The sequence below is a fragment of the Melopsittacus undulatus genome, chromosome 5 (genome assembly GCF_012275295.1).
Source record: "Melopsittacus undulatus isolate bMelUnd1 chromosome 5, bMelUnd1.mat.Z, whole genome shotgun sequence".
Lineage (NCBI taxonomy): Eukaryota > Metazoa > Chordata > Aves > Psittaciformes > Psittaculidae > Melopsittacus > Melopsittacus undulatus.
The window spans coordinates 46,151,199-46,178,271 of NC_047531.1; the positions used below are offsets into that span (position 1 = coordinate 46,151,199).

Here is a 27,073-nt window from a genome sequence, read left to right on the forward strand (position 1 = left end):
CGCTCCCTTACCCGCTCCCCTCCATGCTCGCCGCCGCTGCCCGCTACGGAGCCGTTAGACCCCGCGGCCTAACGGCTGAGCCCTCGGCGGCACGGCCCGCCGGGATGCCGGGATGCGGCCGCACCTCGGCTGGGAGGAATGGTGCAGCCCGCTACAGCCCGGGCACCCGGGAGCTGCTCAGAGGTAACGGCGGAGTGGGCTGCCCCCGCTGCGGGCAGGAGGCCCACACACACCCCGAAGTGAAGTCCCATAGCGGTCCCCCGGGAGAGCGGGGGGGGGGGGGGAACGGGGCAAGCCCGGCTTGAGTCTTCTAAACCTACATCTGCCCCCTAGTGCTTGGGCTGTGAGGGGGGGATGCCCGGAGTGGGTTCCCCAGCCCTGCCCGCACTGCCATCTTCACCCTATGTCATGTTTTCCAGCGATGATGGAGGAGTCGAAGCTGACACATTTCCAGAGGCGATACCTGATGGAGTGTATGGAAAGTGAGTGCTGGCTCTCTTGTTGCTGTGCTCTGGTGAGGAGCTTTTGCAGCTTACCTTGAGACTGCGGCACTGGCCCACTGCCTGGGTGGATGGGCCCGTGCTGTAAAACAGCAGCATGGCCCTCGCCAACACACAGTGTGAAGGGTCCCCACGGTCAGCCAGGTGCAATGGAGAGACTTGGACAACAGCCGGTGTGGTGTCAGGGCTCACCAGCAACCAGGGTGAGATGTATGTGGCACCCAGGGTCTTTACTAGTGGTGCTGCAGTGGTTCAACAGGCAGATCTGCTGGCAGTAGCCCAGGGCCGTCTGTCCATCCATCCACCCATCCATCCATTCATCCATCCATCCATCCATCCAGACTTAATGTTGGTTTTGGTTTATTCCCCAGGAGGAGATACCCTGCCCCTCCAGTGCCACCCCACAACCAGCAAAGAGCCAGTGTCTCCTTCCTCCCCACCTGCTCATCAGCGGAGCAGGCTTTCAGCTAAACCCCATCTCCGACCTGCCAGCGTTTGCCAGGCGGGAGATTCCTACACCCGAGAGAAATTCAAGCCACGAGCAACGCGTAAGTTGGTAAACATGGCTAATAAATCAATGGTGCCACCCAGTCCCTCCCTTCCCCTTCCATCCATTCCCTGCCTGCAGTCTCAGCAGAGGCACGAAGGATCTGAATTGCTGTTCATCCTCACACTTTAGAAATGGATCTCTGAGGGAAGACCTATAGTAAGTGCTTGCTGACTTCTGCCTGCTGGGTGACAGGTAATGACGGGGAATGGTTTTAAACTGAAGGAGGGTAGATTTAGATCAGACATTAGGAAGAAATTCTTCCCTGTGAGGGTGCTGAGGCCCTGGCACAGGTTGCCCAGAGAAGCTGTGGCTGCCCCATCCCTGGCAGTGTTCAAGGCCAGGTTGGATGGGGCTTGGAGCAACCTGGTCTGGTGGAAGGTGTCCCTGTCTGTGGCAGGGGGTTGGGACTGGATGAGTTTTAAGGTCTCTTCCAACCCAAACTTTTCTATGATCCTATGACTCACACACTCCTTGCATAAGATGGGAGCACTGCAATTTTTGAGCTTATGGATTTGAATCAAACCTCTGAGGACAGTCCAGCTGGCTGTGTATGCCTGTGCAATGCTTGTGCAGTTCAGTCCATCGTTAACATGAGTGCTTCCTCTGGTGTCCTTAGGAGGGAAGTGCTGTGGCCAGGCTCCTTTGTGATGAGACAGGCCTATGATCAATTTTTTCTCCTTGGCATTCACAGGAGATTTGGAAAAGGAGAAGCAAAGGCTCCAAAACATCTTAGCAACAGAGAAGGATGTGGTGGAGCACAAGGTGAAGCCAGTGATGGTTCAGACCAAGGAAGAGTTGATCCCTGAGGCTGACCGGTTTGAAGAATGTACGTCATACTGTTCCCTGGGGGAAGGCAGGCAGGAGGCCTGGGAAGTGGGCTCCCTCTGAGGGCTGGGCTGGCAGGCCGTGGGGCTGGTAACATGAAGCCCATTGCTGAAGGAGGCACAAAGCCCAGTTTCCAAGAGAAAGGAATTGCTGCTGTGGTGCTGTGACCCGGCCATACTTGCAGAACTTACACTGCTGGCAGTTTCAAGCTCCCTTGGTTTGCAAACCTCTTTGCAAACCTTGCAAGAGGTTTGCCGGCAGCCTCAATATCCCTGGGCTGCCAGGGAGTTCCCAAGGGATGTGCAGGGAGACCTGGGCAGGAAGCCCATGTAATGCTTGTCCTCCTTCCAGTCAGTGTAACTCAGCATAGGCTAGAATGCTCACCAGCCTGACAGTGCTTTGGGCTCTTTTCTTTCACTTCAGCTGAAATGTCAGGCAGAATTTTAAGCAGTGATGGACTTTGGCTGCAGACTATTCTGGGTTGGCAGTACTTGAATCTTCAATGTGTGTGCACACCCCAGCCAGCCCTTCACTAGCTAGGGTAGCACAGAGGTGGCCAACACTAGGATAACACGTGTAGAAGAGGTGCTTTAGTCCCTGCCACAGGGAAGCCAGTGTGGCTGGCTTCATGCCTGCCCTGTATCCTCTAAAACTTGTTGCAAGATGAGCATAATCCTTGGCACATCTGAAATACCCATGTGCTTTGTATTGAGCAAGGTTTGGACCAGCTGACTGCAGGTCTGGGCTGCAAAGCAGCAGCTCATGTTCTGTGCCTGTGCAAGGCCTGAGGGCAGAGATGGTTGCCATCACTGGGTGATGTGTGTCAACTAATGAACCTCAACAGCTTTAGGCAGGCTCTGTCTCCATCCACAGACTGGTTAAATTGTCCACAAGTAACAGACTTGTTGGTACAAAGAAAACTAGAAAGTTCCAATTCCTACAAGATGGGGAGCGGTAGAAGATGGGCAGGGGCAACATTTTACATTGCATTTACATCAGGTATTTTGATGACATGAGCAAGATGGGCATTACAGAAGACATCACCTTTCCCCTGGTGGGACTGCTGCTCAAACAGAGCTAGGAAACTGGGGGTTCAGATCTAGGCAGAAACATGTTTTCTTGCTTTTCATCTGAATCCTGTTTCCACAATGTTTAATCCATCAGTGGTGAATGAAATTCAGGAGAGAAAGGAGTTCCTGGCAGAGATGGAAGCTCTAGGACAGGGCAAGAAGTATCAAAGGATCATCCTCACTGAAATCTCACAGGTATGTGAGGGCCCTGGTGGCACTAGTTGTACAGTACATGATGTGAACCCCTACTGTCAGAGACCTTAAAGCAGAGTGTACTCCAATACCTGAGCAGATATGTGGGCAGAGAACTGTCTCCCTTCATGGTATAGGACAGGCATGAATTTGGGGATGGGGGTAGAGGTCTTCAGGCTTGCTTTCCATCTCTGCATGTAACTTAATCAGGAAAATAGAACTTCTGTTCTTGGGATTGGCAAAAGAATTAAAAAACCCCAAAGCTTGCCAGCTTTCTCCCTGTTCAGCCCTTCCCCTTTGTGCTTTGCAGAAAATGCGTGAGATGATGATCCTTGACAAGAAGAGAAGTGAGGAAATGGAAGAGATCATGACAAAAGACTTCCCTGGTGGGAACAAATCTGATCCCCATGACTAGGCCAAGGGAAAACACAAGTGCAATTTGTTCCCACTTCTTCCCAGACTCTTAGAATCCAAGTCTCAAGGGCTGGTCTGTGCCTGTACCCAAAGAGGGGGCAGCACCTCCTGCTGCCTAAAGCCAGAAGGCAGGAGCAATCTGTACATAACCGGTGCCAGAAGAAAGCTGTTATAAAATCCTGCCCTCGCACATGATCCCTTATTGCTTAACGATATTAAAGAGATGAAAACACACAGCAGCGGCTACCAAATGTGACAAAGGTGAGCCTCCTTTTGCCTATGGAATGCCTCAGAACATGGCAATCCATCAATAGTAAGTCACTCCTTTCCATCCACCCAGAGGTGGAGGTTTCTTGCAACAGCACAATGCTAACACACATATTGCCACCCACATTGTGACTTGTTCCTGTGCCCACGACTGGGAATGGCTCCAGGGAAGAAAGATGCAGCCGTGTGGCCCTGTGCAAGCACTCCTCTAGCATTGCTGCAGGTCAGTGTGATTGTGCACATGAGCAAACTTCTCACTGGCAGCTGATCTGGAACAAAGCTGAGGAGGGAGAGGGGACTTCAGCCCATGCCTACTGTTCTTTGCTGCTGCAGGCTTGCTGTGGGTTTTTGTTCCTGAGAGCACACTATGCAGAACAGGCATCCGCTTCCCACAGAGCCTGAAAATGGCTGTTTGCTCACCTCATACATAGCCCGCCCCTGCCCTCGGGCAGGCTGACCGTGATTGCCCTGCTATTCCTGTGTAAATCCCAGCATAAAATCCACCTTCCAATTTCATTAAGATCCCATCCTCTGCCTCTTAGCAATACTTGTCAGCCATTTCCCAAAGCCAGGCAGCACACCCTATCCCCCAGACAGCACAAGTGCACAAAGGAATCAGAAACCTAAGCTGCAACCAGTTTTTCAATCCAATGTTTCATTTATTTCTGTTCAGGTGAATGGAAGTCATGGAGTTAGTACAGTATAATTCCCAAATCAATCCCCTGACTGGGCACAGGGCCAAGGGGCGTCAGGCTGCAGCCATCCCAATGGCCTTTGGCAACAGTGACCTGACAGCAGGCTCTAAAGTGGATTTGTTTCTTCTTGGAGAAGTTGTGCTTTGGGATCTCCCCTCCCACTGTTCCTCCTCAGCCTGCTGGGGTATGGCAAGAGTGGGATGGCATCACCAGTGCAGGACTGAGCTTGCCACCTCCCAGCCACGGGGAGGCTGGCACAGAGAAGGGGCTGGATCCTTCCTCAGGGAGGGATCCCTTTCCAGAATGCTACAGCAGCCACCTTGCAAGGCACTGCTCTGCTCTGAGAGCATTTTGGCTAAAGCCTGTTGGGTTTTGAGAAGGAACTGCAGCAGATTGCTTGGGGCTTGTTGTGTCTGGCTTGCAAATGAGAAGGCATGATGAACCACCTGACCAACCAAGCACCCATGAAACCCTAATTCAGACTGATCTGACAATTCAATAAATAACTCCTCGCCTTGGAGAAGGTGGGAAACAAAAATGGAAGGAGGAAGGGACGGTTGGAAGAACACTGCCCCCCATTCCCTCTTCCTATGTACACACACCCACACGACAATTAAAATAAGGGGGTTAAAAAGTTCTCAGGTGGGTTTGAATTCATCTAGTAAAGGAGGTGTAAAAACCAACCAGCCCACCCCTGCACACTTCTAAAGCATACACAGATGAAGCTGGGTAAAGGTCAGTTGTGACTGCGCCTCTCTCCCCAGCCGCTCAAGGGTGGCACTGGTGGGCAGGAGCACCAGCTTAGTGCCCCTTGCTGGCACTGTCTTGAGCTTTTCTGCCCTTGCCTGGAAAAGGAACGTTCCTCCCTCCCTTCAATGGCAGCAACATCAGCGGTGTTTAGCAGCAGTGTGGGGTAAGATGTCCTGAGTAGGGCACGTGAGCTATGTCCTAGCAGCTGTACACCATCCCCTTGGGTCCTCTCAGCCCAGTAACAGAGCCCACCCAGCTCTGGCTCTCAAGGGAGGGGACAGCTTAAAATAAATAGGGCACCAGTTATGGTTTTGGCTGTGGCTCTAGAGCCTTGTGATGCAGGACTGTTTTCCTAACAGTTAAGTTTAGGCCAGTAAACCCCAAAGAATCCTGGCTATAATGCAGGAGTTTACTCCCAGAGTTAAAAACAGGACAGAAAGGGGACAAAAGCAGGCAGGCAGGGAGGGACAGGCAGGCCCAGTCCTTTCCTGGCTGAGGTCGGAGGCACGTGGAACTGTCACAGTTAGAGCGGGAGAAGGGACAGGGAGGGAGCAGTTAGTGCAAGTTTTCCCACAAACAGAACTCCTTGGCTTGCTTCTCAGTTACTGACAAGAACACGCAATGGGGTAACGTATCCGAAAAGCAAACCCATTTTCTCCTCGCCTCCTTAGCAAGGCTTCACAGAGCAGGAACAGTCATGCTCCTCCACAGCCTTGGGAAAGGGAGCGCTTTGGTCGGAGTCCCTCACTCCAGGCAGAGGACTGGCATCTCCCTGGGCCAGCAGCTCCAGTGCCTGGGGAGGGAGCATGGGGAGAGGCGAGGGGAGAGGAGGGAGACAAGCCCCCTTCCTGGCAGGAATCCCAGCTAGCTGCAGGGAAGCCAGGGCAGTCGGGCAGCACATCCCTCCTGTTGCTGCTGTTCCCCTGCTCTAGCTTTTCTCCTTGGGCGACTTGCTCTTGGAGTCATGCTTGTTGCCCAGCAGCTTAAGCACCTTCATGGGCTTGAATTTGCCTTTCTTCTTGCTCTCGGTCTCTGCCTCCTTGTGAAATTCTGGGGTTGCAAAGGGAGGTTGTTACTGCAGGGTGCTGATGGTTGTACACACACACGCACCACAACAGGGGCAAGACAGCCATGAATGAAAGCCCTCCACTGCATGCATACTTCATCCTGTGATAATAGGGGTGCACAGCACAACTGTGCCCCAAATTTTAGCAGCATTGCAAGAACAGCAGGATCAGGGACTAAACAGTCTACACAGAAGAGATTCTCTCCTGCAGTTTCTTCAATGGCTTGTGCTGCCCCTTGCTGGGGTCAGCAGTGAAAACATCGCTCCAAAGATCTTATCCAATGTTTCTTACCTTTCCTTTTAATCATGGCTTCCAACATTTTATCCTCCTCCTCTTCTCTGAAAGAAAGAATGGGAAAGAGGTCAGCAATTCAGCCCTGAAAACAGCTGCACTATTGTTTGAGGCTAGAGAACCTCCTACTTCTAACTCATGGAGGGGCAGATCCATCACTGTCTTGTGAGCATTTCCTACCAGCAGGATAAATCTGATGTGCTGCACATACTGCCCTTTCTCACACAAAGCATTCAAACAGACAAGGATTGGGAAGCCTGGGAAAGACATCAGCAACAGGGACATCTCAGGACACCCCCACAGGCCGCTCACATGGCACTGAGTCAGACAGGCTGTGTTTTTCCCCCTCCCTCAGCCACCCCAGTCCTCACTCACCTCTGGCGGTCCTCATCCAGGCAGTTCACAATGGCATTCCTCTGCTCGATGATGGTCACCAGCTCCTGCATCAGCACCTTCTCCCTCCCTCGGTCCTCATCAGTCCAGTCCTTCTCTACCCAGTCAAACCCCAAGGAACAACAGGCAATTAAATGGCTGAAGGAGCTCTGAAATTTAGAGCTTTGGGGCAGTGATCTACTAGCATGGTCCCCTGCTATCCTGCCATGTTGCAGGGCCGGTTGGGCTAGCAGTGTTATGTGGGAAAGCACTACAAGTGCCATCCCATGGGGATGAAAGAAGCATGTCCTTGCACAAGCCTGGGACGTGCAATGAGATGGGACAGTGGCTCTAGAGGCAGCTGATATCACTGGCATCCCTACAGATCTGTCTCTCTTCACTTGAGGTCCATGTAGACAGGGGAGATGATGCCCAGGGGCAAAATAAGAGATTAACTGCATCCCGAGTGATGCTTTACCTGGCTTGTTGAGAAGGCAACGCAGTTCATACTCCACATCTGACTGCCGCTGCTCCAGATTCTGCTGCTTGAAGCTGCAAGGGAAAGGGCACTGTTGGGAAACTGCCAGGCTCCAGAGAGGCAGAACATCATCCCAAAGTACACGGTGAGCTTGCAAACAGCCAATAAGATGCTGATCTTCAATATAGCCAGGGAGTGGCTGCAGGTGATGCTGCAGGGGCTCTGGTGACTCCGAGTGGGTCAGTTCTGAATGTATTTGGATAGATTCATCTGCTTGCCCTCCTCCCCTCCCTTCTCCAGGCAAGGAGGCCGTGTCAGGCTCTCCCCTGGAAGTAGTTTCAGGAGGGCTGAGACAGGGTTCCCTTCAAGAACATCTACTGCCCCACACACTTACATGTAGATGAGCTCCGATTCGTGGCGCACTAGCATGTGCTTCTCATGGATGAGCTTGAACCAGTCCACAAGCAGGCTGTCCTCTGGGCTGTCTGCCAAGCAAAAAGACAATTCAGAGCCACTCCCAGCCCTGCAAGATCCCACCACCCTGCAGCAGACCAAGCTAGGGGAGGGGACTAGAGCAAACCTGACCCAAGCCTCTTCCTGAGCCCCTGAGAGACCTTATCTCTTCTCCCACTGTTCCACCCTAGGGACATCTCCATGTCCAGGGTCTGGCTGTGACCATTTCTTGAGCCCAGCACAGCCCCTTCTGCTCTTCCAGACTCAGCATCAGCATGGAGGAAGTCACAGCTCTGTCTCCTTGGCTGGAGAGAGGGCAGACCAAGGGTCCATTCTGCCCCACACCCACAGATGGCCCACCTCACCCCACATACCATTCTCAGCACTCCGAAGCTTTTCCTCCAAAGCCACCCCACGGTGCTCCAGCTGGTCCAGCTGCTGCTCAATGGCATCCATCTGCCCATAGATGTCTTCCTCAGGGATGTACTGATCTGTCTGCACCTGCCAAACCATAAGGCAGAGACTGCCATTATCACCCACATCCAGTTTCCAGTGGTAACCCAAAGACTGATCAACACTAATGAGGGCAGGGGGACAACAGAACACTCCACCTAGGCATAGATTCAAGATCCCCACACCACTCTGGATCAAAGGGAGACCATGGTGTTGCCATCAGCAGGGTCTAGCCTAGACACCATCCTACCCAGCCATGTGCTGCAGCCCTACCCAGACATGCATCAGCAGGGTGCATGTGCACAGCTATGGCCCTGGGGGATAGCACAAAGCTGGCCTTCTCACCCTGGTTCCCAAGAACCCTTTTTACCTTGCGTTTGATCAGTGGGAAGCCATGACCTGGTGCAGGAGGACGTGCTGGCTTGGAGCCCTTAGGAGGTTTCTTTGCAGAGGGGGAAGCAGCAGGCGATGGCTTTCGGTTGAAGGGGTTTTCCTTACAGGAAGACTGGAGAGGGGGGACAAAAGGAGGTAAGTGAGGGTCCAGTAAAGGGAAGAGATATAGCATCCCAACAGCTGGGACTGAGCAGACAGGGCAGCCCTAAGGTTTGTCCTGCCCCACATTCTCCCACAGGAGGAACACAGCACTCCACCAGCAGTTGAGCCATGGGGCAGAAACCAGCTGTGCTCCTCTTTGGCATCAGTTCCCCAGCATCTCCCTAATAAGCATGCTGAATTATTTTCCTTCATGGTTCCTCTCCTGTTTGCTCTGAACACATGACATTCTGCCTCTTCTCTAGCACATCGGGCAGGCAGAGTATGAGCAGAGCCACCATTTAGCAAACACATGCCTGAGGCTTGCTTTCAGGGCATCACAAACCAAACCAACCAAAAGGGCAAGCCTGGACTCATGATCCTCTCTGAGTGATGGACGGGGAGGAAAAGCCCCCTGATCTGGATGAGAGGAAGGTCACCATCTCACCTTCAGCTGTGGCTTGGGTGAGGCAGGTGTCCTAGGGCTTCCAGCACCCCCATCTGAAGCCAAGAGGATGGGTGTAGGGCTAGCCCCAGCTGGAGGCTTTGGGGGCTGCCGGCTGGGGCTGGTCTTTAAGCTGCTGGTGGAGACGCTCCTGCTGGCATGCAGGGTGCCAGGCTGCACCTCCCCACTGATGCTGGCCAGCTCACTGGAGGAGGAGAGGGAGGAGGTGGTGGAGAGGCTGGCTGGGACAGCAGGGCTCTCGCTGGAGGAGACGCTGGCCAGTGGTGTGTCAGTGCTAGAGGTCTTGGTGGCCGTCGGCGTGTGGACAGTGGGCTCAGAGGAACTTTTGGGCACGGAGGCCTCCTCGGCGTCACCCAGCACCTTGGCTGAACTCTCAGAGTTGATGCTTTCGAGGCTGAGGGCTGGAGAGGGGGTGGAGGATGATGGCTCAGAATGTGACAGCCTGGAGATGGGGTGATGGGCTGCAAAGCAAAGGGAAAGCTCAGGGTGGAACAGGGGGGCAGGCAGGAGAGGAGAGCAGTAGGTACTAGAGCACAAAGGGAACCAGTGCCTGTCTTCAGAGAAGACAGAAGGGACCTTCCAGCACAACGGCCTTGTCTGCAAATGAGGTGTTCCAGTGGGTAGACAGCACATGGCTAACACAAGTCCCAGCACAACCACCACTTTATAAAGGCTTGGCCTGGCAGGGTGATGCAGAGGTGCCTGGGAAAGGAGAAGCCTCCAAGAGAGGGGCTGTAGAAGAGGGATAAGGGAGCAGGGGGAAGCTCACCTAGTGGAGAAGCACTGGGAGCTCGTGGAGCTGGCCGCTTCTTCATCTTTGGGCTGCTGGTGGGAGTGATGCCATACCAGGGGTGGAGAGGCCTGGCAGCAGCCTCGCTCTGTTCCTGCTCAGGTGTGCTCTTTTGAGTGGCGGCACTCTCCTCTTCGTCCTCATCATCCTCCTCAAAGGGGTTGTACGGTTTGGGCTCTATGGTATCAGGCCGGCTCTCCTCACTCTTGGCTTTCCCCACCTCCTCCCCATCCTCCTCCTCTGGAGTCCTGCTTGGGGCCTCATGGCTGCTGCCTGGGGGAGGAGGGGGAGCTGGCTTCTTCTTGGGCTCTGCCTGCACCAAGGCCATCCATGGTGGGTCCTTGGCTCTTGCAGCAGCTCCAGCACTGGCAGAAGAGAAAGAGAGATTAAGGCGGCAAGGAGCGGAGGCAAGCTGGGATGGCGAGGCACAGGACAGGGACTTAGCCCTCAGGGGAAAGGATGGCTGGAGTAGGATGTCTCCCATGCAGAAGCAGCTTTCTTATCCAAGGCTGGCCCTAGTCTTCCCCAGACACAAAAGGTCTCATTCTCTGCAGGGTAACCTATGGGCCAGAAGGAAGCAGTTTGCCTGACTTGCCCACTGGGCCCGGCGTTTCAGTTTCCAAATAGCCTCTGAGGCTGAGCATTATGGGCACAGCTGTTTTCTCCTTCCCAACACTGTTCCTACACTCAATTCTGCTGCCCAGGCTGTGGATGGAGTGGGAGTTGAGATCAGACATCTACCCTCTGTGGCCACACTCCCCTCCTACATTTCAGGGGCTGTTTGTCAGGTTATCATCTGAGCATCCCAGGGATGGACTTCTCTTTGCTAACTCCCATGGCTGGAAGCACTGCAGCTCCTCTGGGCAGGCACAGACCACAGCAAACCCACACCACGGCTCAGTGAATCACTGCTCATCGGGAAAGCTGCCATCACTTCCCACGTGCACCCGCTCCTTGGCAGTTGCAGATGTGGGTGCTTGTGCAACCTCTGTCCCAAGAGCAGGCAGGAAGAAGCCAGCACCAGTGTGCTCCTGGGTAAGAGACCAGGAGGTGTAAAGGTTGCAGCCAGGCACTCACAACATCCCTGCATTGGACCTTTCCTGTGACAAACCCCCCACAGGGCAGAAAAGTGCCCCCTTCTCAGCACCCACAAGCAGGACCATTTAAGAAGGCCCTTGGCAGCCTGCATGTGCCACAGAAACATCTTTCTGAAGGTCCAAACTCTCTACAAACCCTAAGAGACAGCAACTCTGGGAGGTAAGGACAAACACAGCCTGACAGGGAAAGGACCTAATCATAGCCTACATCCTCTTAAAAGCGGGGGCTGACAGAGGTGGGAGAGGGGACCACAGCTGAGGTGTTCCTGTAGCCCCAGGTTGCTACAGGGTTTTTGCATGTTGTCAGAGAACAGAAGGACGTACCGATCAGAGGAGCAGGGTCTTCCTCGGGGTTTTGGGACAGGGGGGCTGGGTTCAGGTACCCTACCTAGAAAGACACAGGGTCAGACTGTCACAACACCAAAAGGACATGAAGAAAGAGGTTAAATCAATGAGGCACCTCTTATACATCTCCCCATGGGAGATTCCCACTCTCTGAAGAACTCCTGGTGTTTCTCCCACCATCAGTGCAGTCAGTCAACCCCAAACACCCCCTTTGCCTTTTTCTCTCCAACCTACCCCAGGAGCTGCACCTGGAGAACTGACATGACCCTCTGTTCCCATATCTGCAAACTGCCCAAGGACTGCCACCTCCCCTCCACACCGGCAGCGCTCCTTGACAAACAGAGGGAGCAGGCAGGCATGAAACCTAGCATGCTCTCCCCACTATGGGGATGGCTGATAATCAAAGCCCTGGTGTCTAAGCCTGAGAATCATGTGGAGGCAAAAAGGTGCCAGGCTGCAGAGGAGTGGAACTCAGCTGCTAGAGAGGTGAAGGTAACTGCTGCCATCACTGTGCTCTTACCGTTCACCATGCCAGGCACACACTCACTGCCCTCGCTCTGCAGAGTGGATCTGGGCCGAGGCACAGGGTGAGAGGTAGGAGGGGAGAGGGCTGAGGCATCGGTGCCTCTCCTTGGGGCAGGGGTGGGCCGCGCGTCTCTGAGCTGTCCTTCCAGCGAGCTGGCTTTGTCCTGGGGGAGAGCTGTGGGCTTGCTGGGAAGGGGAGGTCTGGGCGGAGTTTGGGAGATGTGAGCAGGGAGCATCACTGTCTCTGCTTGGCTTGGTGTGCTGTCCTTCTCCGCTGGGCTAGCTAGCCCCTCTGCAGGGACATGGGTCTCTGCCGTCCTGTCCAGGGAGTCACCATGGCTCTTCCCCACCTCTGCTCCTGTGAGGAAGCCATCCTCGCCCGTGCTGCCACCCCCAGTTTCAGTTCTTAGCTCTGGCGACTGCCGGTCTGGGCTGGGCCTCCTCTCCACCTTCCCGCCCATGGCCAGTTTACCACGATGCTGTGTGCAGACAAAAGTCCCTGCCTCTGACCCGGGCTTGTATGACCCGGGGAGCAGCGTGCTGGAGCACTCCTTACACCTGCAACGAGAAGAGAGAGCCCCATGAGATGGGAGGCACCATCCTGCCCCTCAGGAAAGGCAATGCTCCTGGGCTGTGAAGTACTAAATCCTAGCGCAGTCTTGAGGAAGTCATTCAGGAAAGGAGAGGAACAGAGAAATGACACCATGACACTGTGTGAACCCATGGGGAGTTCTCAACTCAAATACTGTGCGCATTTGGGTTTCTCCTTTAACTCAGGAAGGATTGAATAGATGTGGAAGGGCAGCAGCTGGTACTGGGATATGACATTGTTTCCACACCTGGAAAAGTAGAAACCCACAGTTTTCCTGGAAAAGATGCAGCTGGTGCTGAACTTGGAGACAGAACTACAAGATCACATGTGGCCCTGGGAGGGGGACAGGGATCAACCATTCATGAAACAGGGAGTATCAACTGGAATTATGGAGCAGCTGGCTCAGAACCATCACAGGGAGGCTACAGGGCTGCCTTGTGGTGGGCAAGGGTCCTGGCTTGGTCTCACATTCACCATGCTGACCATGGACCCCACTGGGGTTAAGGCATTTGGCTGGAAGGATAAGGAAATAATGCAGTAGGGCCATTCTTACACTCTGCCTTGCCTGTTGAAACCAGGCTAAACAGCTTCCTGTCCTTCACTGTCTGCCACATCTCCTCGGATCAGCCACTCTTTCCCTGCTAAGCCTTTGAATCCTCCCTAATGAAACCCTCCAGGCGCAAGTGTAATACCCAGTGCTGGCAACCAAGTCAGCCCTTTTCCAACTGGGAATGAAGGTGGATAACATCCATGAAAGAGAGCCAAGGGTAAGGGGCTGATCAAGCACTCCCATGAAAACCAAGCTTGTTCCTTCTTGTCAGAACACCTGCTGTTTGCAGCAGCTGACTACATAGCAAGCAGGTAATTTTGGTGAGGAATTCTGCTCTGGATGCCCAGTTGACTGGGATTTCCTTTGAAATCTAGAGCAGAAGTGTGAGGACACAGGAGCTGTAGAGAGAAGGGGTATGATGAAATGAAGAGGCGGCAAGTTCAGACAAAGGGAGAGAGGTTTGTTTTGGTTTTATCTCTGTCAACCCACAGAAAACACTGCCACAGGACATTTCCAACCAAGCAGCACCCATGCATCAGCAGGGGTGGGGATGTGTGTGTGGAACAAGAAGAGCAGAAAAGCACAGAGCGGGGAAAACACAAGGATCTTGCTGCTCAGTCTGAAGGGCCATGAGCTGTGCAAGGCAGACAAGACACCTCTCCTGTCCTTGGCCATGAGTGATTTGCACCTGCAAAGCTCCTGCTTTTGCCCCAGCTGCAGATGGAAAACTTGATGGGCCCAGCTCAGCTCCCCTCCTTGTTTCTATGACACATCCCTGGCTGGCTTAGGCAGGTAGCCTGGATCTTCCCAATGGTTCAGTATTTCTGTCCTCAGATGCCAGCTGCCCACTTGCCAATTCAAGTCCCATGGCCCACATAAGAGATCTCATCCCTTCATCATCAGAGCAGGGAAAGCAAAGTGAAATGACTTCACTGGTGCTGCAGGTAAGGACCTGCACATAGGGAGTAACCACAGAGCTGCTGACGTCTAATCCCTCATTCCTCAGTTTGGTAACAATCTGCAGTTCCCCGCATGCTCCTCTGAGTGCTCAGCACCACCCCAGGCAGCGTGGGAGCCTGTACATCCAGTTGAGGATGTGGAGTGTAGGTAGAAGGAGGCCCTAGCTTAGACCTCACTGGAAACTGGTGGTGGGAGGCAGGTGGTAAAGAGGCAGAGCATCCTGGTTTATGAAAGTGGGAGAAGCACCAGGGGCTAGGATCTCAAGTCAGTGAAGTGGGAAAGTGCAAGAGAGCAGGGGAGGCAAGCAGCACAGAGCTGGATACAAGGGCCCACTCAGACCACTGGGGCAGGGGGCTGGCTGGCAAACAGACCCTCTCTAGGACTATCTCACACACTGCCTTTGATGCTCCGTGTTACTCAGGGACACAGACACACACAAAGACAGGATGGCCACAGACCCCCAGTCTGCTGAGGAGAGTGCCCATCCCCTCCAGGCCTGGTCACAACATACCTAAAGCACTGGCGGTGGTAGAGCTTGCCCTCAGCCAGGTAGCGCTGGACCAGATGGACGTGCTGCTGGCAGGCTGTGCAGGTACTGCTGAGCGTGGTGCGCTGGGACCGCTCCAGCGGGTCCGAGGGGGCATAGTCCTGAGACACACAATGCACAGGGAGATCAGGATGGCAGCCACAAGCTGCTCCCCAGCCCACTGCTCCACCAGAGCAGCTGTTCCTATGTAAGGCCATTGCTGTGTGTTTGTGGCACAGTTCAGGGTCTGACCTCAGGGTCTGACAACGCAAAGAACAGCTGCCCCTGAATCCAGACACGCGCAGGCTGCCTCTTCCCAAATTAGAGGGGGCCACTCCAAAAAGTGCCCTGCCCCTATCTGGGGCTGAAGGACTGCAGAAGGGACTAATCTAAACCCCAGGTGGCAGCAGGGACCCGCAAGAGGAAGCCATTCTTTTTGGAAAATGTGCCATCCCAGACATCTGCTACAACCTGAAATAAAGGGCCAAGAAAGAAAAAAGCCACCTTTTCTGCTCTTCTAATCCTAAACTCCTGTTCTTTACTCATCTACAGTCATCAACCCACAGGAAGAAGGGTACTTGTGCCCTGGAGTGGCTCACAGCAATCTGGCACCAATCTGCCCAACCTCTTGACTTCCATGGATTTCAGTCCATTGATTTCTAGAGAGAAATCACTCTCTCAGCTGGGTCTTCCAAGGAACCAAAATCCCAAACACCCCTCCCACCCCAAGTACACAGGTAGCCCCTACAAAGATCAATTCCACTGCAACAGGCTCTCATCTCCTCACCCACAGCGCAGGGAGCACCACTGCCTCAGGCTGGCTTTGAATCAAGAGATCAGGTACCTGTGATGCTGGGGGACTCTCAGGTGCAGCCACGGGCTTCTTGTGGGACAGCAGAGGAGGAGAGGAGTCAGCAGCTGGGTGCTTCATAGGCGGCGGGACGCTGGCTGGAGGCAGAAGGCAAAGGAGGATCAGGCACAGAGAGGAGCAGTGACTCACACCGCCCGTGGGGGGGGAAGGGGAGGGGGAAAGAAAAATATCATCGAGCCTTGTGACATAGGACAGGACTTGCCACTCCCAACACTTCAGAGCCTATTTTAGGTGGAAGAGACAAACACAACTTAATGATGGGTTGGCTGCGAGGCTGCCAGAGGCTGGCCCTGCTGTGGATCCCCTTCTGTGGACCAGGGATACCAGCCTCTCGCTGTGACTTTATTTATATCAAATGCTGCTTGGCTTCCTCATAACCAACTCCCTAAGCAATGCTTAAAGCCCAGAGCATCTCGAGTAACTGCCGATGTGTTGTTGTGACTCAATGGGCCCCAGGGCTTCCAGGCTGTCAGCAAGTCTGCAATCATCTCCTGCCCATCAGGGCTAGCACTCACACACCACTTCCCCCCTCCTTGGCTGGAGGCCAGCATCCCTGAAGAAGTACATGCATATGGAAGAGATTTATCTGATGCTGTGGCTCAAAAGCAGAGCACAGGAGACCTGGAGCTGTCATCTCCACCCTGAAGAGAGGTGTCTCAGAGCAAGACTCAAATCAGGTTGCAGTTGCAAGAGCAGATGAGCTAATCTGACACACTCAACCCTGGTTCCCCTCCCTCTGTTCTCCAGTCACTTCACACAGATGTGATCAAATTTGGCTGCAGTAGGCAGGTTGCCTATCAAGCTTTCTCTCATTTTAGTGGGTTAAAGCAGATCACAAAGGGGTCTGATGAGCACCCGGGGGGGGGGAGGGGGGAGGGGGGAGGGGTGACCCAACCCAATGGATAGCAGAGGGTGGATTAACAAGGCATTCCTCCTTCCGCAGCCTGAGCTGTTAAATCACTCCCTAGCTCTTGTGAAACCTCACCCTACTCTACTCCCTGTTCCGGGCTTTCCTCACTGGCACCAGTAAGATCCAGGAGAGGCAGGTACTACCTGCTCCTTTCCTTCCTCACAAACACACACGGCTCCCATTTGCCATAGCAAGGAAGAAGCACTAGGTAATACTAGTTTTCCTGTACTCAAGTAGGGGCAAACTGGAAGCCAGAGGGGTAGGAGGACACTCACCTTGGCTGGGGTTGTTGAAATGGTTGTAATACTGAGACACGTAAGTCATGATGCTGAGGCAGTCGGGGACTTTCATGGAGACCATGTCATTGGGATCTAGCAGGGCTGGGATGCCCAGTTCCCGCTCTGCCAATTCAAAGGCCTACAAGAGCAGCAGAGAGAGGCATTAAGGAGAGAAAAACTGATGCTCTCTGAAAAATAACAGAGAAATCAAATTGTAAGGGCCCTAGGAAGGTTAAGGAATAAGCCTATGGCATCCATGAGGGACCAAGAATCACAGACATGCCACTTGATTGGAACGGGGGCAACAGAAGCAAGGGAGTAAGCTGCTGGAGCTGCCCTTTCCTGCAAGGCATTTCAGCTGCCTGTGCCCCTGCAATGCCCACCTGAAGGGTTCTGGCATTTGGCTGATGCGCTGGGATACGGAGGGTAACTTTCTTTCAGGAAGTCTCAGCCTTCATTGATAAAAACACCAAATCAGTATTTCTTCAACCCATGAAAGTGGCACACCACCAGTGCCCTCATGCAAGAGCCCAGCAGAGCCTTGGCTGGCACTATGAAGGGCTGGCAGATACTTGCAGTGACACAGCCAAACACCAGCTCTACTGAGGAGTGTCCCCAGCCATTCCAAATGCTCACCCCACAGAACCACTGACTCTGCCCATCCTTTCATGCTCTGGGGTGCCACATCTTTCCCTCTCATAGTTAATACAGCTACTTCAGCTCAACAGCCAGCAGTCTGCTGCTTGCCCAGCTTGAAGGGTACTTCAGGAATTTTCTATGTCTCAGCAAGTAGAAATGACAAGGACATTGTGATAAGAAGCACACAGCTCCTACAAGTGCATACATGGGTACTTGAAAGGAAGGCGTGAAGGAAAAAATAGCTGTTCGAGAGGTCTCCGTTTAGTGGTGCATGGATAACTGGCTGTGTGCTGGCCATCCTGCTGTTGTGCCAAGGGCAGTGTGTCCACACTGATGTCTAAGGGGGAGGATATGTGAGACTATGAGAAACTGAAGAGAAAGCAAGTCAGGAGGGGATGGGAGTAGTGTGGGCACTGAATTGTGAGGTACTAGGTGCAGGGTGTGCATAAAGACTAAAGGTGTCTGGTCTCTGGGGCACAGGGTGCTGTGCGGGGTGTGGGATCTAAATAAAAGAAACAGAGAAATAAATGAAAATGGGTATTTGCAGGAACTGGGGATATAAAATGTCCCCTGTGGACACCCAGCTATGCTCAGTCTGGCTTTAAGTTGGTTCTCTGGACTAAAAGCCTTTCTGAACATGAGGCTGCAAGCAGCAAGGAGAGACCCCAGCTTAGGGGTTGCTAACGGGACAAGAAACCCATTGTATGGCTCCTGAATGGGAAAAGATTGCTGCTAATGGCTGAAAGGGACCAACTGGTCTAGGAAAGGCCACGGCCAAGACACAGCTGGAGAGCCCTAATCCTAAAACCCCAGATGACCTAGCTCAATTCATTTTGGGAAGGTGATGGCCAAAGTCTCTCCACGGACTATCAGATGGAGCCTGCAGCAATTAGGTCTTTTAGCAAAAAAAGACCCAAACAAGACTATTGCTAGCCCTTGGAGCTGGCCATCTCCCTATTCCCCACTGCCTGCTTGTGCTCTTGGCTCCAGCTGCCCCAAGCAGAAGGGGAACGTTGCAGACCAGCATAGGTCCAGCATGATCTGGAGTAAAACTAGCTTTGTACTTCCATTGCCTGCAAGTCTGGAACAGCTGAGGTCAAGAAGATGTTGCACCATTTACTCTTCACCTGAGATGTTGTCTTGGCAACTATCAGGATGACCATCTTATCTTCTCTGCAGTACAGGCTGGAAGCTGATGTTTCACATTCCCTTACGTTTCCACAGAAGCTCCTGCCTGTTACTTACACGTACAGATCTTTTTCCTTACACTCTCAGCATTGTCACAAAGTCCTCCCACACTCCTTGACCTCCATCAATCCATTCTCATGTCCCTTCCTCTTTCCATGAACTGCATAACAGGGACTTACCAAGCGGTTATTCTCATAGACATCATCTTTGGAGAGAGAATCAAAGTCTCTGAAATGAGAAAGCACAAAAAAGTCACAAGAGATGCAGAGGAAAGGGGCCCCAATGCCATCACATGCAGGTTCTCAGGACAGCCAACCTTACAACAGCTCAACGTGTAAGAACCTAGATAAACAAAACCTTGGCAAAGCAGGGATAAAGAAACCAAAGGGGAATTGCAATTAAAACCAGAAAGCAAATCCCAAATGGGTGTTGAGCAGGAAATTAAAATGTCATTTTGGTCTCTCTTTACCCACTTGCGATTGAAGCTGCAGAAATACCAGGGCCACATTCCAATGAGCACCATGCACTGCTGCAGTGAAGGGTGCATGACATCACCCCAAACTTGCCCCTCCAAGGCCTCAGGCACAATAGCAGGAGGAGGATGGGGAAGCAGATTCCCGCACCTCAAGACAAAGAGCTGGCTGCGCTAGATCTCTCCCTCCTGCAAGGCTCCTTAGATAAACCTCCCTGCACCACCTCAGAGGATTTGAGGTCACCCCAGGATCTGGGGTGACACAAAAGGTCCTCAACAGCTCTCTGTCCTCGCTCCACAACACTCTGAGTACAGAGCACACTGCCTGTGGCCGCAGCCTTTTCAGCAAGGCAGCTTGGGGTCCCACAGAGAGGAGCCCCAGAACTTCCCAACCCAGGCATGTTGTGGCACCACTTGATCCCCTGGATGTCTTCAGGGGATCGAATCAGCCTGGCCACAGGGATTCATCAGCTGCCTTCATCAGAGGAGCAAAGGAAAGCAGGTTAAAGCAATCTGCAGGTTTTCAACAGACAGGGAGAAATATAGGAAAGAGTTAGTTATGCTGTCTGCATGTGTGCGTGGGTATCATGCGTGAAAACAGCATCACACTAAACTGATTACAGCCCCTTCCTGCCAAGGATCTCAGCTTTGTTACCAGAAAAACCTCCTCCTGCAGCAGCTTGGTGTGACTGCAAACTGGATTCACAGAGGAGGACACAGCCCTGAGAGGTTTTGGGTCAGGCAAAGCCATCCCAATGGCCCAGAGAGACATGCAAAAGAGACTGATGCAGAGGGACAATACAGATTCAAGGGGGGGGGGAATGCATCCCTCACCCAAACTGTGGTGAGCAGGAACTGTGTGAGACAACAAATCCTCATCCATGTGCCTGCAGAGAAGGGCTGTGGGAACCTCTCTTGCTCCATCTCCCTTTGGATTTTACTGCCTTTTCGTGTAACACCAACTCAGCACGCCCCAGCTCCACACTGCAGGGCAACCAGCCCCTTCTTGAAGCCCCTCATGTGCCTTTCCCAGCACTGCAGAGGAAGCCTGGAATGAGCTCAGGAAGATTTCCCAGCTGCCTGAACCACCATAAAACTACACTTCCTCCGTTCAAAGAGGCTGCTGATGCAGTTTCCTCCCAGACAGATGAAACTGCAGCCTCTTGCTGCTGCGGGAGCAGATGTGGTGGACAGGCAGATGATGGGCTGGATGCTCAACTCTGTGTCAAGCGTCTTTCTGACAGCTCATGCAAATGCATGCACAGAACACGGCCTCTTCAACATACCACAACTTCTTCCTCTCTACACACTGGTGAGAAAAGGCTTCAAGTTGCAGCCTTTGCTTTGATGTTAAAACTACTGCCTTCTTTATATTTATGACTAGTTTCCACTGGGAGAGTTTTTTTTCCTAAATCATTTTTTATTCCCTAGAGAACTCCTTTAACCTTGCTGCATATTTTTGTATGCTGTTGGTTCAGTTGTGAGGGTTTTTTAACCTTTTAAAGAAAATACCAGTTTGGGAACACGGGAGAAGCGATGACAGATAAGTTATATATCAACTGCCTTCTAAACATTCATGACCTTCATTTTGAATACCCTCACTTTCAGCACATGGGAGTGATACAGCTGGAAGCTTGAATATTCCTTGGTGGCCTGGGCTGAGAGAGTAGTTTTTGACAGATGAAACTTCATGTCCTTTCCACTCTGCCCCAGCAAACTAAAGCTGTTTTAGTAAACCAAAGCAATTCTGCCTGGGAAAGCAGATGCCAGCAGAGAGGACATGAAGCTCAAAAGGTAATGGAGGGAGGGCTACCAAGCAGCAAGGGAATAGAAGTTTTCCACTAACGTAGGATTGCAGACTCTCAGCTTTTACCTGAGATACTGAAGTCCATCAGTATGAGGCCCAAGGGATCACAGTGTATTCAGCTCCTCTCTGCTGCATTTCCCAGCTCCTGCTCCAAATAAGCCAAGCAGGACTGCACTGATCTCCATCACTCCTGATATGAGCACTCCCTCATGGGTGCTCTGTCGCATGACATCCCAGCGGCTGCGGGCGTGCTCCCTGTACTGACATGCAAGGAGCATGGCTTCTCAGGCATGGGGGAAAGTCACCCCAGATGTACCCCTCCCCTCCACATGTGGATTATTTCCTTGCCCTGATCTCAGTAGCCTTTCATGCAGCCCTGCTCAGGCTCCTCTCCTGACAACATACCAGTCCAAGGGATTGGATGTAAGAATAGACAAGAATCTGGCTGTCCCAGTTAAACAACTGTCTTGACTCAGCAAAGCCCAGCATCGTAGCATAACCCAGAGTAATATTTTTATGCAAATAACATCCCAAGCATTTACCTAATTAGATACATGCAGAGCCACTAAGCACTCTGGGGTTTCAGGCAGCTGTCAGTGAGCACAGCAGACCCAGGGAAGGGGGAACGGTACAGCTAAAACCAGAGCTAATTCCTGGATTCCTCAAATATAAATAATAACGGCAGTGCCGCATAATAGGCCTTTCAGCTTTCCAGGTCTTGCAGGGAAATGCAGGCAGTACTTGGGAAGGAACAAACAAGATTTGTGATCCAGGCTTCAGGGACACAAACCAGCACGGCTCTCATCTCTTTTCCTCAAGTCTGCATCTCTTTCGGCACTTGAAAGGCACGTGCCATGTTCTCTCTGACTTCTTACCCCTGAATGCCAAGAACATTCCCTGAGCTCTGGGGAGGCGGCACTGCTTGGGACGCTGAAAGATGATTTCTGCCTCACTAAGCTGTGGTAAATGCCTTGTAAACACTCATTTAATGCTTCAGATTTCTGGAGCACTGAGCAAACAAACATTAATCCCCACAGTCCACTATCAGGTTGGCCTGGATGTTCCCGGCTCAACTGACAAGGGAAAAAGAAGAGATTAAATGTCTTGCCTTGAGATCACACAGCCAGCAGTGCAGTCAGAGGATAAGTCCAGGTTTCCCATTTCCCTGATTAGAAGAGTGAGGCAGCGAATCCAAGTGAGGTGGGTACAGGAGCAGAGCTCGACTTTTGGCTTCATGGTTCAACACACAGGGAACACACCTCATCCATGGTGGTCAGTTCGAGACACCTTTAGCTGGATTCAGTAGACACTGAGCACATCCAGTCTACTTCTTTCAAAGAAATCCCAAATGCTCTAATGTTTCCAAAGGCTCTGCAGGAGCTGCTCTGAAGCTCACCAGGAGAGCATCCCTCTGATACCAGATGCTTTATCCCAAGACAGTTGTGGTCAAATAAAGGGTCACACAGAAAATTGTCCTCAGCCTCACTTACCCACGTAGCCTTTCACAACAGCCTCTTCCCAGTGTGTCACATACCAGCACAGCCAAATGGGGGCACTTGGGCAGGGTCAAACAACCGAGACACACCAACAGCCACCACAGCAGCAAAAGAAAGCCTGGAGGATCAGGGTGCCAGAGCAATGGTGCCACACAGGTAGAAGAGAGAGCTCCAGCTCAGCTCCTGTGTGGCTGTGAGCTGCTCTCCTCTGCAACCCAAGGGAAAGCCAGCAGGAAAGCTGAAGTTCTGTACTCAGCTGCTTTGTGGAGCAGCATGGCCACCTCACATGGGCCAGAGGAAGACCACACAGGTCAGAAATGCACTCACAGACCCCTGCCAAGTGCCATTACTGAAAGCACTTTAGAAGAAAAGAAGGGCAACCACTTTTCCTCTGCAGTCATTTACTGCCTCTGCTCTGATCTACCTGCTTCCAAATTGGGACAGGCTGAAGAAGCTAGAATCAGATGAAATGATGCTGCTCTTCTGCTCACCCTCTGAAAATCCCTCGACAGCATGCCATGTCCTTGTAAGGCCCTGAGCTTTGTCTCTACAATATAGCAGAGGACCTATGAAGTCAGGACATCAGTCAGGACATCTGCCAGGAGCAGATTTAAGCCCACTGACAACTTAAGAGCAGCGGCTGCTGCCTAATGGGATGGTAAATATGATTAATGTGAAAGCATCAGGTGGTTTTAGTGGTGTTTATTGTATGCTTTCACTGAAAAGCTTTTCAGTTCCCAGTTACTGTGCCACTTACGTTAAAGAAATCATTCAGAAACACAGTAATTGTAAGTGCTCCTGTCCTTAATCTGCCTCTTCCCCTCCAACACAAGAGCATGCAGCTCCCTCAAGATCCAGACCGATGCAAAGCCATCATATGGTTCAGCTCTTGGTGGTTCCTGAATGCCTCACTGAGAGTTTTGTGGCAGCCACCTGAAACACGGCAGTTTGGTTCCTAGCCTACCTGTTCCCTACCTGTTCAGCTTCTGCTTGTGAGAACACAGGCATGTGTCTTTTACCCTCTCATGGACACTGCAGCTCCTCGGCAGAGTCACTGCCAACCCTCTGCCTGCTAGCAGTTGCTGCTGTGACAAAAGGCCATCCCGGGGGCAACTCAGAGAGAAGGATTTGGTCAGTTCAGACAACCTCAGAGGAAGAGCCAGCAGTCCTGGAGCAGAACGTGACAGGGGACACACCGCCAGCCTTTGCTGACAGGCGAGTGCGTGCACGCCGGAGGCAAGGCAAAGTGGAGCAATGCCTACCTGCACTGCAAGGGCTACCAAAGACTGGAGCAGATGGGAGGCGGGCCCCCAGCAGCGCTGGGGCAGGCACGGTTATGGCAGCAGGTCGGGGCAGATTCCTTCCAGCAGCTCAGCCAGTTTCTCCAGCCTGACACCATGCCCCCAGGCAATCCCAAACGCACCAACTGCCTCCTGAAACTCACATTCCCTCTCAGAGCCAGCCTTCGAAAGGGCGACTGATGGAGGAAACTCAGCTCGGAGCCATTTGCTGGGGGAGGCTAGCAAGGCTCGATATCCATGCTGGTATTTGCTACCTCCTGCTTTCACTGCGGCATCCACAGAAAACAAGCTGGAAGGGAATGCAAGAAGCAACCTGGTCCAGGGCTCTGCAGGTTTCAGAGTGACTGCCTCTGGCAGCTGGGCACATCCCCATGCCAGGCAAGCCTCTGGTCCTTGGGAAGTGGGAATGCCCACCTCTCACAGGGGCAAAACACCCCATATCCAGCTGCAGGCACCGCTCCAGCTGGGTGCATGGCCCTAGCCCACCTCCACACTCTCCCCAGCCTTAAGCCACAGGACTGCTAACCCTGACCTTGACGGGTCTGTCAGCCCAGTCAGAGGGTCGTTCTCTGAAGCACGCTTCATCCCGGTATCAGCTGACTTCGGGAAGCAACAGAGCCCCTAGTGCGCTCCCTGCCCCTGACCCCCCCACATCCCTGCACATGGAGCCTCAGTCCCTCCCTGCCAGCCAGCCTGGAGCCACTTCCACCGGCGCCTCCGCCTCCCCAGCTCCCTGCCCAGGGAGCCCCGGCCCAGCTCCTCCAGCCCCACCATTCCTCCAGCCACCAAAGACCGCGGGCCGGAGCCGGACCTTTCAGCCCCACGACCGTGGCCAGGCCGGTGCGGCGCGGCCTGCACCGCTGCCGCTGCACACTCACAGGAGGTCGGGCCGGTGCCGGTGCAGGATGGCGCAGAAGGCCAGGCCGTCGCGGAAGGAGGCGCTGAGGTCGCGGATGTCCACGCCGCGGTACCCCTCGCACTGCCGGCGGCACCAGGCTTGCAGGGCGCCCCGCGGGCCCGACATGGGGGCGGCCGCTACCACTGCCGCCGCCGCCACCGGGAGCACAGGGGCGGGGCGGGGCCGGGGCTTGGCGGGGTGGGGCTTGCCGAGGGGGCGTGGTCTGCAGTCCCGGGGCACGTGGCGGCCGGTGCCTGCCCCGATCCACCGGGAAGGGAGGCGTGTTGCGGTCTCTGGGAAGGGCTGGGAAAGGGGTGGCGGAGTTAGAGCCTGAGCAGAGGGGAGAAACACGGGAGGGAAGGGGATGGAGTGGTCCCCCAGGAATCAGGAATCCTAGGGGAGTTGCTGCTTCCAAGTTAGGGCAGGAGGCTGGGGAGAGGTATTCGCCTCACTGCTCTTCCCATCTCTAGGAAGGCTCAATTATCAGATAAAAACCCCGAACAAATGTTGCAGGCTGGCTTTTTCCACAGTCCCTGAGGATTCCAAGAGGGAACTGAAAACAGTTGGGACTGAATTCAAGCTTAACTTCAGCTAAAGAACAAAAGCACCAGGCAACCTCATTTCTGGACCTTCTTCAGGCTCATCCATAAGGCTACTCCAGACGCAAAAAGCCCTAGAGACACAGGGCACAGCAGCAGAGCTGGAAACACGAAGCAGCAGAGTACGGGTGGGGTGTAGATGGCTCCCAGGGTAGGCTCAGGGCCAGGAAGGCCTTTGAAGATGAGGACACGCGGAGTTGCCAGCAGCACTTCACAGGAAGCCCTGAAGAAGTGGAGGAAGAGCGCGATACAATCTCAGGAACCCACGACACGGGGAAGATGGATTGTCCCAGGAGCTGGCTTGCACGCTCAGTGTGATGGTCTGACAAGGGCAGGGGGAAGCATGCTATTAAACTTAATTTTGCTGCACACTGTGTTTTTTAGGCAAAGGTGGGCAAATAGCTACCTCTGAAAGAGCAATCCATCACACTGGTGTTAATCTTACTGCTGCCACCACCACATCAGCAAGAGTGCCCTTTCTCCATTTATTCATTTTTAATGGGATGTGTATTCCTTCTCCAATCAGACCTCATGCTTAGCACTCCCCTTCCTCTATTGCACTGTTGCATTCTATTGCCCCATGGTGCCAGAGCTTTAACAAGGGAAAAACAAATTTCGTTTGAATGGCTTCTGCAGCCTCCCCCTTCAGTGCCCCAAAAAAGCTGTGGTGTAAATCACAAGAAAAACTACTATGTAGGGAAAAAGGAAATGAAGCATTGTCTTGGGTTTGTAATGACCGAGCTGGCTGCTCAGCATCCCCCAGACCTGCCTGACAGCATCTTCCTGATGCATCTTAAGGAAGAGCTGGATCAGGGATGTTTTCTTGACTGTCTTTTCTAGGGTACATAATCACACTCGCCCCCTTCACAACTATAGGTCAGACACAGAGCAGATAACCCTGTGCTGTGGCTCCTTCTGATAAAAACTGTTTTGACCAGGACCTCTTGAGAACATTTCCACTAACCAAACCCTACTGCTGCAGCAAGGCTGCAGCATGCCTGCCCAACAGCAATGGGGCTCTATTGATGCTGCTGAACACCCTGCATTCCTTGAGCTTCAAGCAGTGCCAGGCACCACAGCTCGCCAAGCCCATCTTTCTGCTCCGTGAGAGAGCTGCAAGCTCCTCCTGGCTCCGTTCCACCAAGTGCCAGCCTCGTTCCACTAACCTTCAGCGGTCCCTCAGACAAGGCATGGAGCCAGGCAGACCGGCGGATGGTCTCTGCATCCTCTGGAAGAAGCTCTGGCAGACACAAACACAAGCAGCAGCGTATTCGCATAGCTGGGGCTATAACCCTGTAACCACTGGAGTGTTTAAGATAATACATATATGCATTAGAAGTCTGCAATTCCAACATGCCAATCATAGATTAAAAACAGACTAAATCCCAGTAACATACTGTATTCCTTTGCTATATGCTGTGAACTAGAACTGATCAGAGATCCAGGCCTGCCAGCTGTTTTCCTGTTGTGTATCATGTAGCTGAGCACATGCTCTGGGGAAGATTTAGGCTTTCAATGACAAGAAAGTAGGAGAGTTGCTGTTGACAGCTATGCTCATTGTGCTGCTGTTGGTAAATACACACAAGCAAAAGTGCCAGCCCTAAAAATAAAAAGGAGTGGATTTGCTTGCTATGAGCCTAGCTCCTGTGCAATGCAGTGGCATCTTAGTCTTTTAATTTCTTAATGAAATAGCTGCCTCAAACCCTTCAGAACTGGAAGCAGTAAATCCTTAGCAGGCACAACAGTAACAGCAGCAGCCAGAAGGCCAGCAGGAGCTGCCCATTTAATCTCACTCTGCACTGCTTGTACCCTGCCAGCCTGAGTTACACAACTTTGTGATGGGAAGGAAACAGTT

At 52.9% G+C, this 27,073-nt stretch overlaps 2 protein-coding genes across 6 annotated transcripts; one reads left to right on the forward strand and one right to left on the reverse strand.

The window, feature by feature from the left end:
- The first annotated feature begins 6 nt into the window (after positions 1–6).
- Positions 7–3,931, forward strand: C5H22orf23 (chromosome 5 C22orf23 homolog). Its single transcript, XM_031050150.2, has 6 exons — positions 7–183; positions 420–482; positions 872–1,048; positions 1,742–1,876; positions 3,040–3,140; positions 3,448–3,931. Exons 1-6 carry the CDS (start codon positions 24–26, stop codon positions 3,550–3,552), a joined length of 741 nt encoding a protein of 246 aa, XP_030906010.2. The 5' UTR covers positions 7–23; the 3' UTR covers positions 3,553–3,931.
- Positions 3,932–4,453: 522 nt separating this feature from the next.
- MICALL1 (MICAL like 1) lies at positions 4,454–26,903 on the reverse strand. 5 transcript variants are annotated; one of them, XM_031049954.2, is made up of 16 exons: positions 26,385–26,903; positions 18,825–18,873; positions 16,816–16,957; positions 15,604–15,707; positions 14,745–14,881; positions 12,127–12,689; positions 11,586–11,649; positions 10,144–10,529; positions 9,357–9,835; positions 8,748–8,882; positions 8,299–8,425; positions 7,866–7,956; positions 7,472–7,545; positions 6,997–7,111; positions 6,622–6,668; positions 4,454–6,313 (listed from the first exon to the last, which is right to left on the reverse strand). In XM_031049954.2, the coding sequence occupies exons 3-16, from the start codon at positions 16,898–16,900 to the stop codon at positions 6,192–6,194; spliced, it is 2,529 nt and encodes an 842-aa protein (XP_030905814.2). In that variant the 5' UTR covers positions 16,901–16,957; positions 18,825–18,873; positions 26,385–26,903; the 3' UTR covers positions 4,454–6,191. The 5 variants fall into 5 exon arrangements, with proteins under 5 accessions (XP_030905814.2, XP_030905813.2, XP_030905812.2 ...); XM_031049953.2 differs by lacking the exon at positions 26,385–26,903 and adding an exon at positions 24,600–24,788 and having other exon boundaries at positions 9,357–9,775; XM_031049952.2 differs by lacking the exon at positions 26,385–26,903 and adding an exon at positions 24,600–24,788.
- Positions 26,904–27,073: the final 170 nt, after the last annotated feature.